This window comes from Struthio camelus, chromosome 1 (assembly GCF_040807025.1).
Source record: "Struthio camelus isolate bStrCam1 chromosome 1, bStrCam1.hap1, whole genome shotgun sequence".
Taxonomy (NCBI): domain Eukaryota; kingdom Metazoa; phylum Chordata; class Aves; order Struthioniformes; family Struthionidae; genus Struthio; species Struthio camelus.
In genome coordinates this window covers 27,936,412-27,950,042 of record NC_090942.1, presented here as the reverse complement: position 1 = coordinate 27,950,042, position 13,631 = coordinate 27,936,412, and the positions used below count along the sequence as shown (strand labels likewise).

At 59.4% G+C, this 13,631-nt stretch overlaps 1 protein-coding gene across 1 annotated transcript; it reads right to left on the bottom strand.

Annotated features, from left to right (window-relative positions):
• Window positions 1–1,962: 1,962 nt before the first annotated feature.
• LOC138065855 (ankyrin repeat domain-containing protein 7-like) lies at window positions 1,963–13,614 on the bottom strand. The gene is made up of 5 exons (XM_068931280.1): window positions 13,175–13,614; window positions 12,159–12,273; window positions 11,750–11,923; window positions 11,554–11,654; window positions 1,963–2,002 (listed from the first exon to the last, which is right to left on the bottom strand). Exons 1-5 carry the CDS (start codon window positions 13,426–13,428, stop codon window positions 1,963–1,965), a joined length of 684 nt encoding a protein of 227 aa, XP_068787381.1. The 5' UTR covers window positions 13,429–13,614.
• Window positions 13,615–13,631: the final 17 nt, after the last annotated feature.

Sequence of the window (13,631 nt, the reverse complement as noted above, 5' to 3'; positions counted from 1 at the left end):
CGCAGCCACCACAAGCGGCAACTGAGCCTCATCCCTGCTAGGGCCCACGTCCAAGGCAAGCTCCCGCGCACTTCCCCCCACGGGCAACCCACTGCGCCCCTCACACCAAGCACCTCGGAATCCCAGGGAGAGTCGCTCTCGTCCTCCTGCTCCGCTCCTGCGGACGACGCAACACCTGCAAAGGAAGCCACAAATGACACACCACCGCTCCTTCTTTCCCTCTCCTGCTCTCCTCCAGCACGCAAGCCCCGCGCCCAGGACACACCAAACCATTCCACTCCCCAGGAAAAACAAAGCAGCGTCATTTAAGGGCGCCTGCACCCCCAGCCGCACCACCACGCCATCGCCACTTCCTGCCGCCTTCTTGCCAGCACCACAGGCCCAAGCCCAGCAGCACAGCTCACGCCCCTACCAAGAACGCCCAACACATGCTCGGCGAGCATCCAAACAAGGCTCTGCCATGCCACAGTCGCCGACTACGCAGCTCTGACGGCATCTCCCCTCCAAACTACAGCTCCAGAGTTGGCCCTTCACAATCCCTCGGCACGCTACAGGAGCGACCCGCAAAGCACTAGCCAAACACCCTCCCACCCGCAGGAAGTCACCAAGAAACAACCCTCCTTCCCTAGCACTACCACAAAACATCTCCCTCCAGCTACGTTCCCTCCCCCCCTCCCCGCCATTGCCTGCCCAGCGCCTACCTGCCTGCTCTACCCTCTCACAGGCAGATCGCCATTTCAGTTCATTCACCCAGCCCAAAGAGCAGAGAAACAAAGCCCCTCCATGTCTAGAAACTCACCTCTCACACCAGCAGGGGCTCCTGCAGCAGCCGCCACTTGGGCACCACCAGGAGCCTCCTCTCCCTTCCTTTCCGGTGAGTCGTCCTAAAAGAGATCGGCCCGCACACTTAGAAAGAACAGAAACAAGCAGCCTCCACGAGAACGTATGTGAAGGGACGGCAATGCCGAAGCTCACAAACGCCCTGCTCCCTTCCCCTAAAGCCCCTGAGAAGCACTACCCACACTCCAGCTTCCCCTACACGGCAATACTCAGCAGCACACACATCCTTCCCCCCTCCTTTGCACCAACAAACACCGCCAGCTGCCTGCTTCTCCAACAACCTGAGGCAAACCTCCCCCTGGGCCCTCGCTTCCACTCTCCAACCCCCAACTGCGCTCCCTCCAAGCCTACACCCACTCTGCTGCTGTCCTTAGTACTTGGCTGCACCGTCCCAAACACGCTCCTTTCACTGCATAACCTGGCAAAGCAGCAGCAACCCTTCCAAGCACGCACAGAACCAGAACCTTCTCTCTTGCAGTAGGACTCTAGAAATACAACTCCAAGGCCACTTGCTGCCACTCCCAGGACATTAGCACACCCCACTTAGGCACAGTCCTCACCAAACCGCTTGCACAGAGCACAAGCGGCTCCAGGTCACAGGAACAAACCTGTGGCGCAGCCACCACAAGCGGCAACTGAGCCTCATCCCTGCTAGGGCCCACGTCCAAGGCAAGCTCCCGCGCACTTCCCCCCACGGGCAACCCACTGCGCCCCTCACACCAAGCACCTCGGAATCCCAGGGAGAGTCGCTCTCGTCCTCCTGCTCCGCTCCTGCGGACGACGCAACACCTGCAAAGGAAGCCACAAATGACACACCACCGCTCCTTCTTTCCCTCTCCTGCTCTCCTCCAGCACGCAAGCCCTGCGCCCAGGATACACCAAACCGTTCCACTCCCCAGGAAAAACAAAGCAGCGTCATTTAAGGGCGCCTGCACCCCCAGCCGCACCACCACGCCATCGCCACTTCCTGCCGCCTTCTTGCCAGCACCACAGGCCCAAGCCCAGCAGCACAGCTCACGCCCCTACCAAGAACGCCCAACACATGCTCGGCGAGCATCCAAACAAGGCTCTGCCATGCCACAGTCGCCGACTACGCAGCTCTGACGGCATCTCCCCTCCAAACTACAGCTCCAGAGTTGGCCCTTCACAATCCCTCGGCACGCTACAGGAGCGACCCGCAAAGCACTAGCCAAACACCCTCCCACCCGCAGGAAGTCACCAAGAAACAACCCTCCTTCCCTAGCACTACCACAAAACATCTCCCTCCAGCTACGTTCCCTCCCCCCCTCCCCGCCATTGCCTGCCCAGCGCCTACCTGCCTGCTCTACCCTCTCACAGGCAGATCGCCATTTCAGTTCATTCACCCAGCCCAAAGAGCAGAGAAACAAAGCCCCTCCATGTCTAGAAACTCACCTCTCACACCAGCAGGGGCTCCTGCAGCAGCCGCCACTTGGGCACCACCAGGAGCCTCCTCTCCCTTCCTTTCCGGTGAGTCGTCCTAAAAGAGATCGGCCCGCACACTTAGAAAGAACAGAAACAAGCAGCCTCCACGAGAACGTATGTGAAGGGACGGCAATGCCGAAGCTCACAAACGCCCTGCTCCCTTCCCCTAAAGCCCCTGAGAAGCACTACCCACACTCCAGCTTCCCCTACACGGCAATACTCAGCAGCACACACATCCTTCCCCCCTCCTTTGCACCAACAAACACCGCCAGCTGCCTGCTTCTCCAACAACCTGAGGCAAACCTCCCCCTGGGCCCTCGCTTCCACTCTCCAACCCCCAACTGCGCTCCCTCCAAGCCTACACCCACTCTGCTGCTGTCCTTAGTACTTGGCTGCACCGTCCCAAACACGCTCCTTTCACTGCATAACCTGGCAAAGCAGCAGCAGCCCTTCCAAGCACGCACAGAACCAGAACCTTCTCTCTTGCAGTAGGACTCTAGAAATACAACTCCAAGGCCACTTGCTGCCACTCCCAGGACATTAGCACACCCCACTTAGGCACAGTCCTCACCAAACCGCTTGCACAGAGCACAAGCGGCTCCAGGTCACAGGAACAAACCTGTGGCGCAGCCACCACAAGCGGCAACTGAGCCTCATCCCTGCTAGGGCCCACGTCCAAGGCAAGCTCCCGCGCACTTCCCCCCACGGGCAACCCACTGCGCCCCTCACACCAAGCACCTCGGAATCCCAGGGAGAGTCGCTCTCGTCCTCCTGCTCCGCTCCTGCGGACGACGCAACACCTGCAAAGGAAGCCACAAATGACACACCACCGCTCCTTCTTTCCCTCTCCTGCTCTCCTCCAGCACGCAAGCCCCGCGCCCAGGACACACCAAACCGTTCCACTCCTGAGGAAAAACAAAGCAGCGTCATTTAAGGGCGCCTGCACCCCCAGCCGCACCACCACGCCATCGCCACTTCCTGCCGCCTTCTTGCCAGCACCACAGGCCCAAGCCCAGCAGCACAGCTCACGCCCCTACCAAGAACGCCCAACACATGCTCGGCGAGCATCCAAACAAGGCTCTGCCATGCCACAGTCGCCGACTACGCAGCTCTGACGGCATCTCCCCTCCAAACTACAGCTCCAGAGTTGGCCCTTCACAATCCCTCGGCACGCTACAGGAGCGACCCGCAAAGCACTAGCCAAACACCCTCCCACCCGCAGGAAGTCACCAAGAAACAACCCTCCTTCCCTAGCACTACCACAAAACATCTCCCTCCAGCTACGTTCCCTCCCCCCCTCCCCGCCATTGCCTGCCCAGCGCCTACCTGCCTGCTCTACCCTCTCACAGGCAGATCGCCATTTCAGTTCATTCACCCAGCCCAAAGAGCAGAGAAACAAAGCCCCTCCATGTCTAGAAACTCACCTCTCACACCAGCAGGGGCTCCTGCAGCAGCCGCCACTTGGGCACCACCAGGAGCCTCCTCTCCCTTCCTTTCCGGTGAGTCGTCCTAAAAGAGATCGGCCCGCACACTTAGAAAGAACAGAAACAAGCAGCCTCCACGAGAACGTATGTGAAGGGACGGCAATGCCGAAGCTCACAAACGCCCTGCTCCCTTCCCCTAAAGCCCCTGAGAAGCACTACCCACACTCCAGCTTCCCCTACACGGCAATACTCAGCAGCACACACATCCTTCCCCCCTCCTTTGCACCAACAAACACCGCCAGCTGCCTGCTTCTCCAACAACCTGAGGCAAACCTCCCCCTGGGCCCTCGCTTCCACTCTCCAACCCCCAACTGCGCTCCCTCCAAGCCTACACCCACTCTGCTGCTGTCCTTAGTACTTGGCTGCACCGTCCCAAACACGCTCCTTTCACTGCATAACCTGGCAAAGCAGCAGCAGCCCTTCCAAGCACGCACAGAACCAGAACCTTCTCTCTTGCAGTAGGACTCTAGAAATACAACTCCAAGGCCACTTGCTGCCACTCCCAGGACATTAGCACACCCCACTTAGGCACAGTCCTCACCAAACCGCTTGCACAGAGCACAAGCGGCTCCAGGTCACAGGAACAAACCTGTGGCGCAGCCACCACAAGCGGCAACTGAGCCTCATCCCTGCTAGGGCCCACGTCCAAGGCAAGCTCCCGCGCACTTCCCCCCACGGGCAACCCACTGCGCCCCTCACACCAAGCACCTCGGAATCCCAGGGAGAGTCGCTCTCGTCCTCCTGCTCCGCTCCTGCGGACGACGCAACACCTGCAAAGGAAGCCACAAATGACACACCACCGCTCCTTCTTTCCCTCTCCTGCTCTCCTCCAGCACGCAAGCCCTGCGCCCAGGACACACCAAACCGTTCCACTCCCCAGGAAAAACAAAGCAGCGTCATTTAAGGGCGCCTGCACCCCCAGCCGCACCACCACGCCATCGCCACTTCCTGCCGCCTTCTTGCCAGCACCACAGGCCCAAGCCCAGCAGCACAGCTCACGCCCCTACCAAGAACGCCCAACACATGCTCGGCGAGCATCCAAACAAGGCTCTGCCATGCCACAGTCGCCGACTACGCAGCTCTGACGGCATCTCCCCTCCAAACTACAGCTCCAGAGTTGGCCCTTCACAATCCCTCGGCACGCTACAGGAGCGACCCGCAAAGCACTAGCCAAACACCCTCCCACCCGCAGGAAGTCACCAAGAAACAACCCTCCTTCCCTAGCACTACCACAAAACATCTCCCTCCAGCTACGTTCCCTCCCCCCCTCCCCGCCATTGCCTGCCCAGCGCCTACCTGCCTGCTCTACCCTCTCACAGGCAGATCGCCATTTCAGTTCATTCACCCAGCCCAAAGAGCAGAGAAACAAAGCCCCTCCATGTCTAGAAACTCACCTCTCACACCAGCAGGGGCTCCTGCAGCAGCCGCCACTTGGGCACCACCAGGAGCCTCCTCTCCCTTCCTTTCCGGTGAGTCGTCCTAAAAGAGATCGGCCCGCACACTTAGAAAGAACAGAAACAAGCAGCCTCCACGAGAACGTATGTGAAGGGACGGCAATGCCGAAGCTCACAAACGCCCTGCTCCCTTCCCCTAAAGCCCCTGAGAAGCACTACCCACACTCCAGCTTCCCCTACACGGCAATACTCAGCAGCACACACATCCTTCCCCCCTCCTTTGCACCAACAAACACCGCCAGCTGCCTGCTTCTCCAACAACCTGAGGCAAACCTCCCCCTGGGCCCTCGCTTCCACTCTCCAACCCCCAACTGCGCTCCCTCCAAGCCTACACCCACTCTGCTGCTGTCCTTAGTACTTGGCTGCACCGTCCCAAACACGCTCCTTTCACTGCATAACCTGGCAAAGCAGCAGCAACCCTTCCAAGCACGCACAGAACCAGAACCTTCTCTCTTGCAGTAGGACTCTAGAAATACAACTCCAAGGCCACTTGCTGCCACTCCCAGGACATTAGCACACCCCACTTAGGCACAGTCCTCACCAAACCGCTTGCACAGAGCACAAGCGGCTCCAGGTCACAGGAACAAACCTGTGGCGCAGCCACCACAAGCGGCAACTGAGCCTCATCCCTGCTAGGGCCCACGTCCAAGGCAAGCTCCCGCGCACTTCCCCCCACGGGCAACCCACTGCGCCCCTCACACCAAGCACCTCGGAATCCCAGGGAGAGTCGCTCTCGTCCTCCTGCTCCGCTCCTGCGGACGACGCAACACCTGCAAAGGAAGCCACAAATGACACACCACCGCTCCTTCTTTCCCTCTCCTGCTCTCCTCCAGCACGCAAGCCCTGCGCCCAGGACACACCAAACCGTTCCACTCCCCAGGAAAAACAAAGCAGCGTCATTTAAGGGCACCTGCACCCCCAGCCGCACCACCACGCCATCGCCACTTCCTGCCGCCTTCTTGCCAGCACCACAGGCCCAAGCCCAGCAGCACAGCTCACGCCCCTACCAAGAACGCCCAACACATGCTCGGCGAGCATCCAAACAAGGCTCTGCCATGCCACAGTCGCCGACTACGCAGCTCTGACGGCATCTCCCCTCCAAACTACAGCTCCAGAGTTGGCCCTTCACAATCCCTCGGCACGCTACAGGAGCGACCCGCAAAGCACTAGCCAAACACCCTCCCACCCGCAGGAAGTCACCAAGAAACAACCCTCCTTCCCTAGCACTACCACAAAACATCTCCCTCCAGCTACGTTCCCTCCCCCCCTCCCCGCCATTGCCTGCCCAGCGCCTACCTGCCTGCTCTACCCTCTCACAGGCAGATCACCATTTCAGTTCATTCACCCAGCCCAAAGAGCAGAGAAACAAAGCCCCTCCATGTCTAGAAACTCACCTCTCACACCAGCAGGGGCTCCTGCAGCAGCCGCCACTTGGGCACCACCAGGAGCCTCCTCTCCCTTCCTTTCCGGTGAGTCGTCCTAAAAGAGATCGGCCCGCACACTTAGAAAGAACAGAAACAAGCAGCCTCCACGAGAACGTATGTGAAGGGACGGCAATGCCGAAGCTCACAAACGCCCTGCTCCCTTCCCCTAAAGCCCCTGAGAAGCACTACCCACACTCCAGCTTCCCCTACACGGCAATACTCAGCAGCACACACATCCTTCCCCCCTCCTTTGCACCAACAAACACCGCCAGCTGCCTGCTTCTCCAACAACCTGAGGCAAACCTCCCCCTGGGCCCTCGCTTCCACTCTCCAACCCCCAACTGCGCTCCCTCCAAGCCTACACCCACTCTGCTGCTGTCCTTAGTACTTGGCTGCACCGTCCCAAACACGCTCCTTTCACTGCATAACCTGGCAAAGCAGCAGCAACCCTTCCAAGCACGCACAGAACCAGAACCTTCTCTCTTGCAGTAGGACTCTAGAAATACAACTCCAAGGCCACTTGCTGCCACTCCCAGGACATTAGCACACCCCACTTAGGCACAGTCCTCACCAAACCGCTTGCACAGAGCACAAGCGGCTCCAGGTCACAGGAACAAACCTGTGGCGCAGCCACCACAAGCGGCAACTGAGCCTCATCCCTGCTAGGGCCCACGTCCAAGGCAAGCTCCCGCGCACTTCCCCCCACGGGCAACCCACTGCGCCCCTCACACCAAGCACCTCGGAATCCCAGGGAGAGTCGCTCTCGTCCTCCTGCTCCGCTCCTGCGGACGACGCAACACCTGCAAAGGAAGCCACAAATGACACACCACCGCTCCTTCTTTCCCTCTCCTTCTTTCCCTCTCCTGCTCTCCTCCAGCACGCAAGCCCTGCGCCCAGGACACACCAAACCGTTCCACTCCTGAGGAAAAACAAAGCAGCGTCATTTAAGGGCGCCTGCACCCCCAGCCGCACCACCACGCCATCGCCACTTCCTGCCGCCTTCTTGCCAGCACCACAGGCCCAAGCCCAGCAGCACAGCTCACGCCCCTACCAAGAACGCCCAACACATGCTCGGCGAGCATCCAAACAAGGCTCTGCCATGCCACAGTCGCCGACTACGCAGCTCTGACGGCATCTCCCCTCCAAACTACAGCTCCAGAGTTGGCCCTTCACAATCCCTCGGCACGCTACAGGAGCGACCCGCAAAGCACTAGCCAAACACCCTCCCACCCGCAGGAAGTCACCAAGAAACAACCCTCCTTCCCTAGCACTACCACAAAACATCTCCCTCCAGCTACGTTCCCTCCCCCCCTCCCCGCCATTGCCTGCCCAGCGCCTACCTGCCTGCTCTACCCTCTCACAGGCAGATCGCCATTTCAGTTCATTCACCCAGCCCAAAGAGCAGAGAAACAAAGCCCCTCCATGTCTAGAAACTCACCTCTCACACCAGCAGGGGCTCCTGCAGCAGCCGCCACTTGGGCACCACCAGGAGCCTCCTCTCCCTTCCTTTCCGGTGAGTCGTCCTGAAAGAGATCGGCCCGCACACTTAGAAAGAACAGAAACAAGCAGCCTCCACGAGAACGTATGTGAAGGGACGGCAATGCCGAAGCTCACAAACGCCCTGCTCCCTTCCCCTAAAGCCCCTGAGAAGCACTACCCACACTCCAGCTTCCCCTACACGGCAATACTCAGCAGCACACACATCCTTCCCCCCTCCTTTGCACCAACAAACACCGCCAGCTGCCTGCTTCTCCAACAACCTGAGGCAAACCTCCCCCTGGGCCCTCGCTTCCACTCTCCAACCCCCAACTGCGCTCCCTCCAAGCCTACACCCACTCTGCTGCTGTCCTTAGTACTTGGCTGCACCGTCCCAAACACGCTCCTTTCACTGCATAACCTGGCAAAGCAGCAGCAACCCTTCCAAGCACGCACAGAACCAGAACCTTCTCTCTTGCAGTAGGACTCTAGAAATACAACTCCAAGGCCACTTGCTGCCACTCCCAGGACAGCAGCCTCTGCCCAGGCCATCCACACCTTGCCAAATACTTCTCCTCTCTCGAGCCACAGAGAAAAACCTTCTCGCTCCTCTTTTACAAGGCCTGCAGATGTCTTTATGTACACAGCAATACCTAATGTCACTAACGTCCTGCTCCCATTCCATAAAGCCCCCCGAGAAGCACTGCCCGCACACAGTCAGGCTCTGCCTTCACCTACGTTACCTTATCCAGCAGCACACACACCCTTTCCCCCTCCCTTGGGCTCACGAGACCACCAGCTGCCTGCTTCTCAAACTACCGTAGTCTCACCTCCCCCTCTTTCCTCACTTTCACTCCTCCAACCACCATCACATCTTACTATGCCACACTAGCTCTTCTCACACAACAGCTGCCACACTCTCTGACAGGCCACTGAGACAAGGGCAACCAGGTTGCAAATAAACATGCCTGCATCTCCAGCACTACGGGGTGCGTTCCTGCACCACACTCGGCTTCTTCAGCTTCTTCATCATGGCACAGCCCCAATGCCACACACCTCAACTGAAAAACAAACCAAAACAAAACAAAAGAAACAAAAGGAAGGGGAAACAGGTGCTGTGAGATCCCATGCAAGCCCGCAATGCCATCCCCCAGGAGGAAAAAAAGACCCTCTTGAGCCACTCCCCCCGCCCCCAAGCACTCTTGGGCAACCTGACAAGGACGAAAGAAAGGAGAGCCAGGAGATGAAGCATTGCAGCAGATCTTGAACAGCAAGTGCCCTTTTCCCCATATCAGCCTGAATTCTATCACCAAAGTTACTGGAAACAAACAGCAAGGCTTGGAGGACAAAAGAACAGGCCATCTAGAGGCTGATCAGCTTTGGGACGAGAACTCTGACTCAGGTGAAGAAAACCATGCGGTCACTTTTCTTGTCACCTACTGCTCTTCCCACCCGCAACCGCAAGCCTGCTGCATGCTCTGCCACGGACAGCTACAAGGCTTGGAGCAAACAGCTCACCGCAGCTGAAAGACTGGCAGGCAGGAGACCGCGGGGCAGGAGAAAACCACCCTGCCTGGACACGCGCTTTTGCCCAAATCTAGACAGCTCTGCCCTGCAAACGAGTCGCTCCACGGGCAGTTCTCCTTCTGGAGGCACTTTACCTTGGCAGCTAAACTGCTTTTTTCTTCCTCAGAAGCAGGACAGCTGTCATCGCTCTCCTCTGCCTCCAACACTCTTCAAAGGCAAAGGCAAAGGCAAAGGCAAGAAGGACCGTCTCGCTCAAATCTCCCCTCTTTTTCGGCAGGTTAAGGTCGTTGGCAAAAGCTACTGTTCGAGGCTCACCTCGTGAAGTATTCGTGGGAAAAGCCACCTCTCACTGTTCAAATATTAATTGACAGGATTAATTCTTAGCATGTCGGACCTTCGACTTTCAGCAATGCAGACAAGCATGTTACACGGACAATTCTACAGGCCAGACTAGAGTGAAGCAGTCATGCCAGACAGCATGAACGAAAGCATGCCCCAAACCACCAATTTCTCCCATCCTACTCAATTCTCGCTGCCCCCCCCCACCCCCCGCAAAATAAAAAAGGACAAGAATTCCACACCGCCCTTGTCTTTCCTTCGAACGTTCCAAACCTCAAACCTGCCATGGCATGAATATGCTATGTGAGCAGGCAGCGAGCAAATGCTGGTAGCGGTTGAACAGGACAAGAAGGAAACAAACTGCCGAGCTCTTCATACCACACAGGCAGAGATCGGTCTCTCTCTCGTGCTCTCTTTGCCTCTACCCCCACCCCCGCCAACCTGTGCTTCAAAATGCCAGAGACTACGCTGTATTTCCTGCTCTACCCAGCCTCCCACCCATCACCCCCAAAACCAAAAGCCAGCCTCAAAACCAAAGGACTATCCTCACGGAGGAGGATCACCAGCGCGTCTCTACTCCGTCCCTAGCAAGGGTACTCAACAGGCAAGAGGGACGGAACCCTGCCAAGCTTCAATACAAGCCACCACAAGAAAAGGCCGTAGGCATTCTCCTCCTCAGCTCCTCCACAGTTAAGCCTCCTACCTCCTCTGTCCGCAGCAGGTGTGCCCAACGCAAACGCAGCAGCTCCTGCCTCGCAACGAGTGCTAAGCACTGGCGTGCTTTCTGCGCTGCCTGCACAAGCTTCTCCCACGTTTTTCTCGGCTGCGCGGTCTGCCAGCTGTTCACTAACACTAGGGAGGTGCGGAAAGAAAGGGAACACTGTCACTATAATCAACTACATCCTTGCATAACACCACTTACCAAACAAGACGATTTGCGGGGGAAGCTTTCCTCAACTCCCCAACTCACACTTGACACAGGGAACGCTACGTCCCGGAAGATTCCACTGAGCCCACCTTCAACAAAGGTCTCCACGCATCATTAAACCTTGCGCCTCTTACCAAACACGTCCGCACACCAACACGGACATTCGGACCGCTTAGCGACTCTCACCGTGACCTAAAGCACTTACCCAGTGTGTCCAGACCTCCTAGCATAAGCCTCCGCTGTCCATCCAAGAACGTCTTTCTGGCAAAGGTCAGCACCATAGCCAAGAAGAACTTCTATCATGCTCACGTCCCCGGCAGAGGCGGCAAGCATCAGAGGGGTCCTAAAGCAGCCACAAGACGAGACAAAAGCTATCAGGAGACACCGACGTTTCACTGGCGTTCCTTTCATCCCTATTTGCTCCCAAAACAATTACACCTCCCCCTTTCCTACAGCCAGGAGGAAAGCAAAGCCAACCACACGGAAGCCCACGAGAACTCGGGTTGCAAGGGGCCGCAGCACGTCCCTGGGCCAAACGTCTCCCCCGCTAAGCACCCTCGGCTACCCGGCCAGACCAGGCAAACTTCACCAATGCTCAGGAGACCCACGCCCCGTTTTGACAAACCCTTCACCTTTCCGACTGATCTCGAGCGTGCACGTCGGCTCCTTTGCTAAGCAGGAACTCCACCATCTCTACGTGATGCGCGGACACGGCCAGAGAAAGGGGCGTGTATCCCATCTGAAAGCATAACGCCCCTCTCCAGTTAGAAAAACACAGAGAAGCAAAGCAACTTTTTCTTCTCAGGAGCGGCCTGACCCAAATTCCACGCTTACCTTATTCTGCGCATCAAGATGGGCGTTGTGCGCCAGTAACTGCCCTGCTAGGCAGGTGTTAGGAGCAAGGGCAGCCAGGTGAAGGGCAGTGTTGCCGTTAGCATCCGCAAGGTTAGCGTCGGCGCCATGCGCTAGCAGAATGGCGACGCAGCCTTCGTGCTGGCACTGCACTGCCTGCCAACCACACGGGAAACAAGGAAACGTTGCCAGCAATTACGCTTCCCTCTGGCAGAATTCCCACAGCTTGCCGACCTCGGACAACAATAACGCGCCCAAACATTAGGCAACGCACGCCTAGCCAGCGCCCAGCGCACCACAAGCTCCACCCAGACCTACCTCCAGAATCACCCAAGAGCTCGATCGCTCGGGGCGCAATTTAGAAGCCCTGCCTACCGCAGCACCCACGTACCTTCATCAGTGGCGATCTCTTGAAGTTGTCACGAGGATTTAGCTTGCACTTCCTCTCTACTAAGTACAAGACAACCTCCGCATGTCCGTTAGCGCAAGCCAGATGCAGAGGTGTCCTAAAAATTGAGCATGTTACCTTAGCGCAGGCCAGACAGCTGAAGAGACCGCGCCTGCCCATGTCACGCGGGTGACCGCTGCACACCCAAAGCCCGAGACGCCGGGGCTAGGAAAAAGCCCCTCCCCGCCCCAGCCCCAGCCCCAGCCCCAGCCCCCACTTAGGAAGACAACGTTGCCTCAGCTCCGCGCTCCCTTCCCTGCGCGTGCATCCCTGCGCCCAGGCCCCCCATTTCTCCCAGCCAGCCTCCGGCTTCCGCTCTGCAACTGCTGCCCTCCGCCCCGGCACCTCCTCCCTGCCTCCAACACCACTACGCACGCAGCCCAGCAAGCAAGAGCAAGGCTTGCGCACCTCCAGCCTACGGCAAGGCAACCTCCACCTGCTGCCAGGACCACTCACGCCACAGCAGCGGGCCGCAGGCCCAGCACGTGCCTTTTATAACACCAGAACATCCCCTCGCTGCTGGCCTTGCCGGGAAGTCGCGCCCTCTGGCCTCTTCCCGGCCTTACTGCTGCAGCAAGCACCAGCACGCGCTCGCTCCCAAGGGCCCTCCACAACACCTACCAAACCCGACAGCAGAAACCTTCCCCCTCGACCCTGTCACGCTCCCAGCAACAAAGTCCCGCTCCGGCCTGGCCACACACGCAACCGGCCTCCGAGCCCCGAGCCCCGAGCCCCGAGCCCCGAGCCCACCCCGCGCGCGCAAGGCCGACTGCCCTCCCGCACTCCCTCGCCAGCCCAAGCAAACGGCCCTGCCTTCCCGGCACAAAGGCGCTCCTGCCAGCTGCACGCCAGCTCCAACCCACCAGCCGCCGCCCCCGCCGGCACCGACGCAGCAGCCCGGCCCTCGCCGCCGCCCCCCCCACCCCCCGCGCCGCCCCGGCCCCCCCGACGCCCCTCACCGCTTCGCCTTGTCCCGCCCGTCGAGGCCGACTCTCGGCAGCCACCGCCGCCGCCGCACCCGCGCCAGGTCGCCGCTGGCGGCCGCGCGGTGCAGCTTGCCCAGCTCCTTCTCCCGGAGCTCGTAGGCAGCGCCGACGCAGCGCAGGGGCGCGCTGCCGCCGCACGCCCACCGCGACCGCGACCGCGACCGCGACGGCGACGGCGAAGGCGGCTGCCCCTGGCCCTGGCCGAAGAGCCCCAAGAGCCTCTTCATGCTGCGGCGGGCACGCGGGCGGCGGACAGCCCCGAGCAGGGGCCGCGGCCCGGGCCAGCTGCTGCGGGGCTGAGTCCCGGCGAGCTCGGAGCCCCCGGGCCGGGGGCAGAGGCGCCGGCCGAGGACAGCGACGCAGCGACGCTGGCAGCGAGGCACACGGCCGCAACAGCACCGAGGACCACCGGCTCCGGAGGCGGTGGCGG

Coding starts and splice junctions, on each gene's coding strand:
- LOC138065855 (XM_068931280.1), bottom strand. CDS start 13,428: ATGAAGAGGCTCTTGGGGCTCTTCGGCCAGGGCCAGGGGCAGCCGCCT. Junction 11,655..11,749: donor ATCTTGATGCGCAGAATAAG/GTAAGCGTGGAA, acceptor TTATGCTTTCAG/ATGGGATACACGCCCCTTTC. Junction 2,003..11,553: donor GTGCACGCTCGAGATCAGTC/GGAAAGGTGAAG, acceptor TCGCTCCTGTAG/CGTGCCGAGGGATTGTGAAG.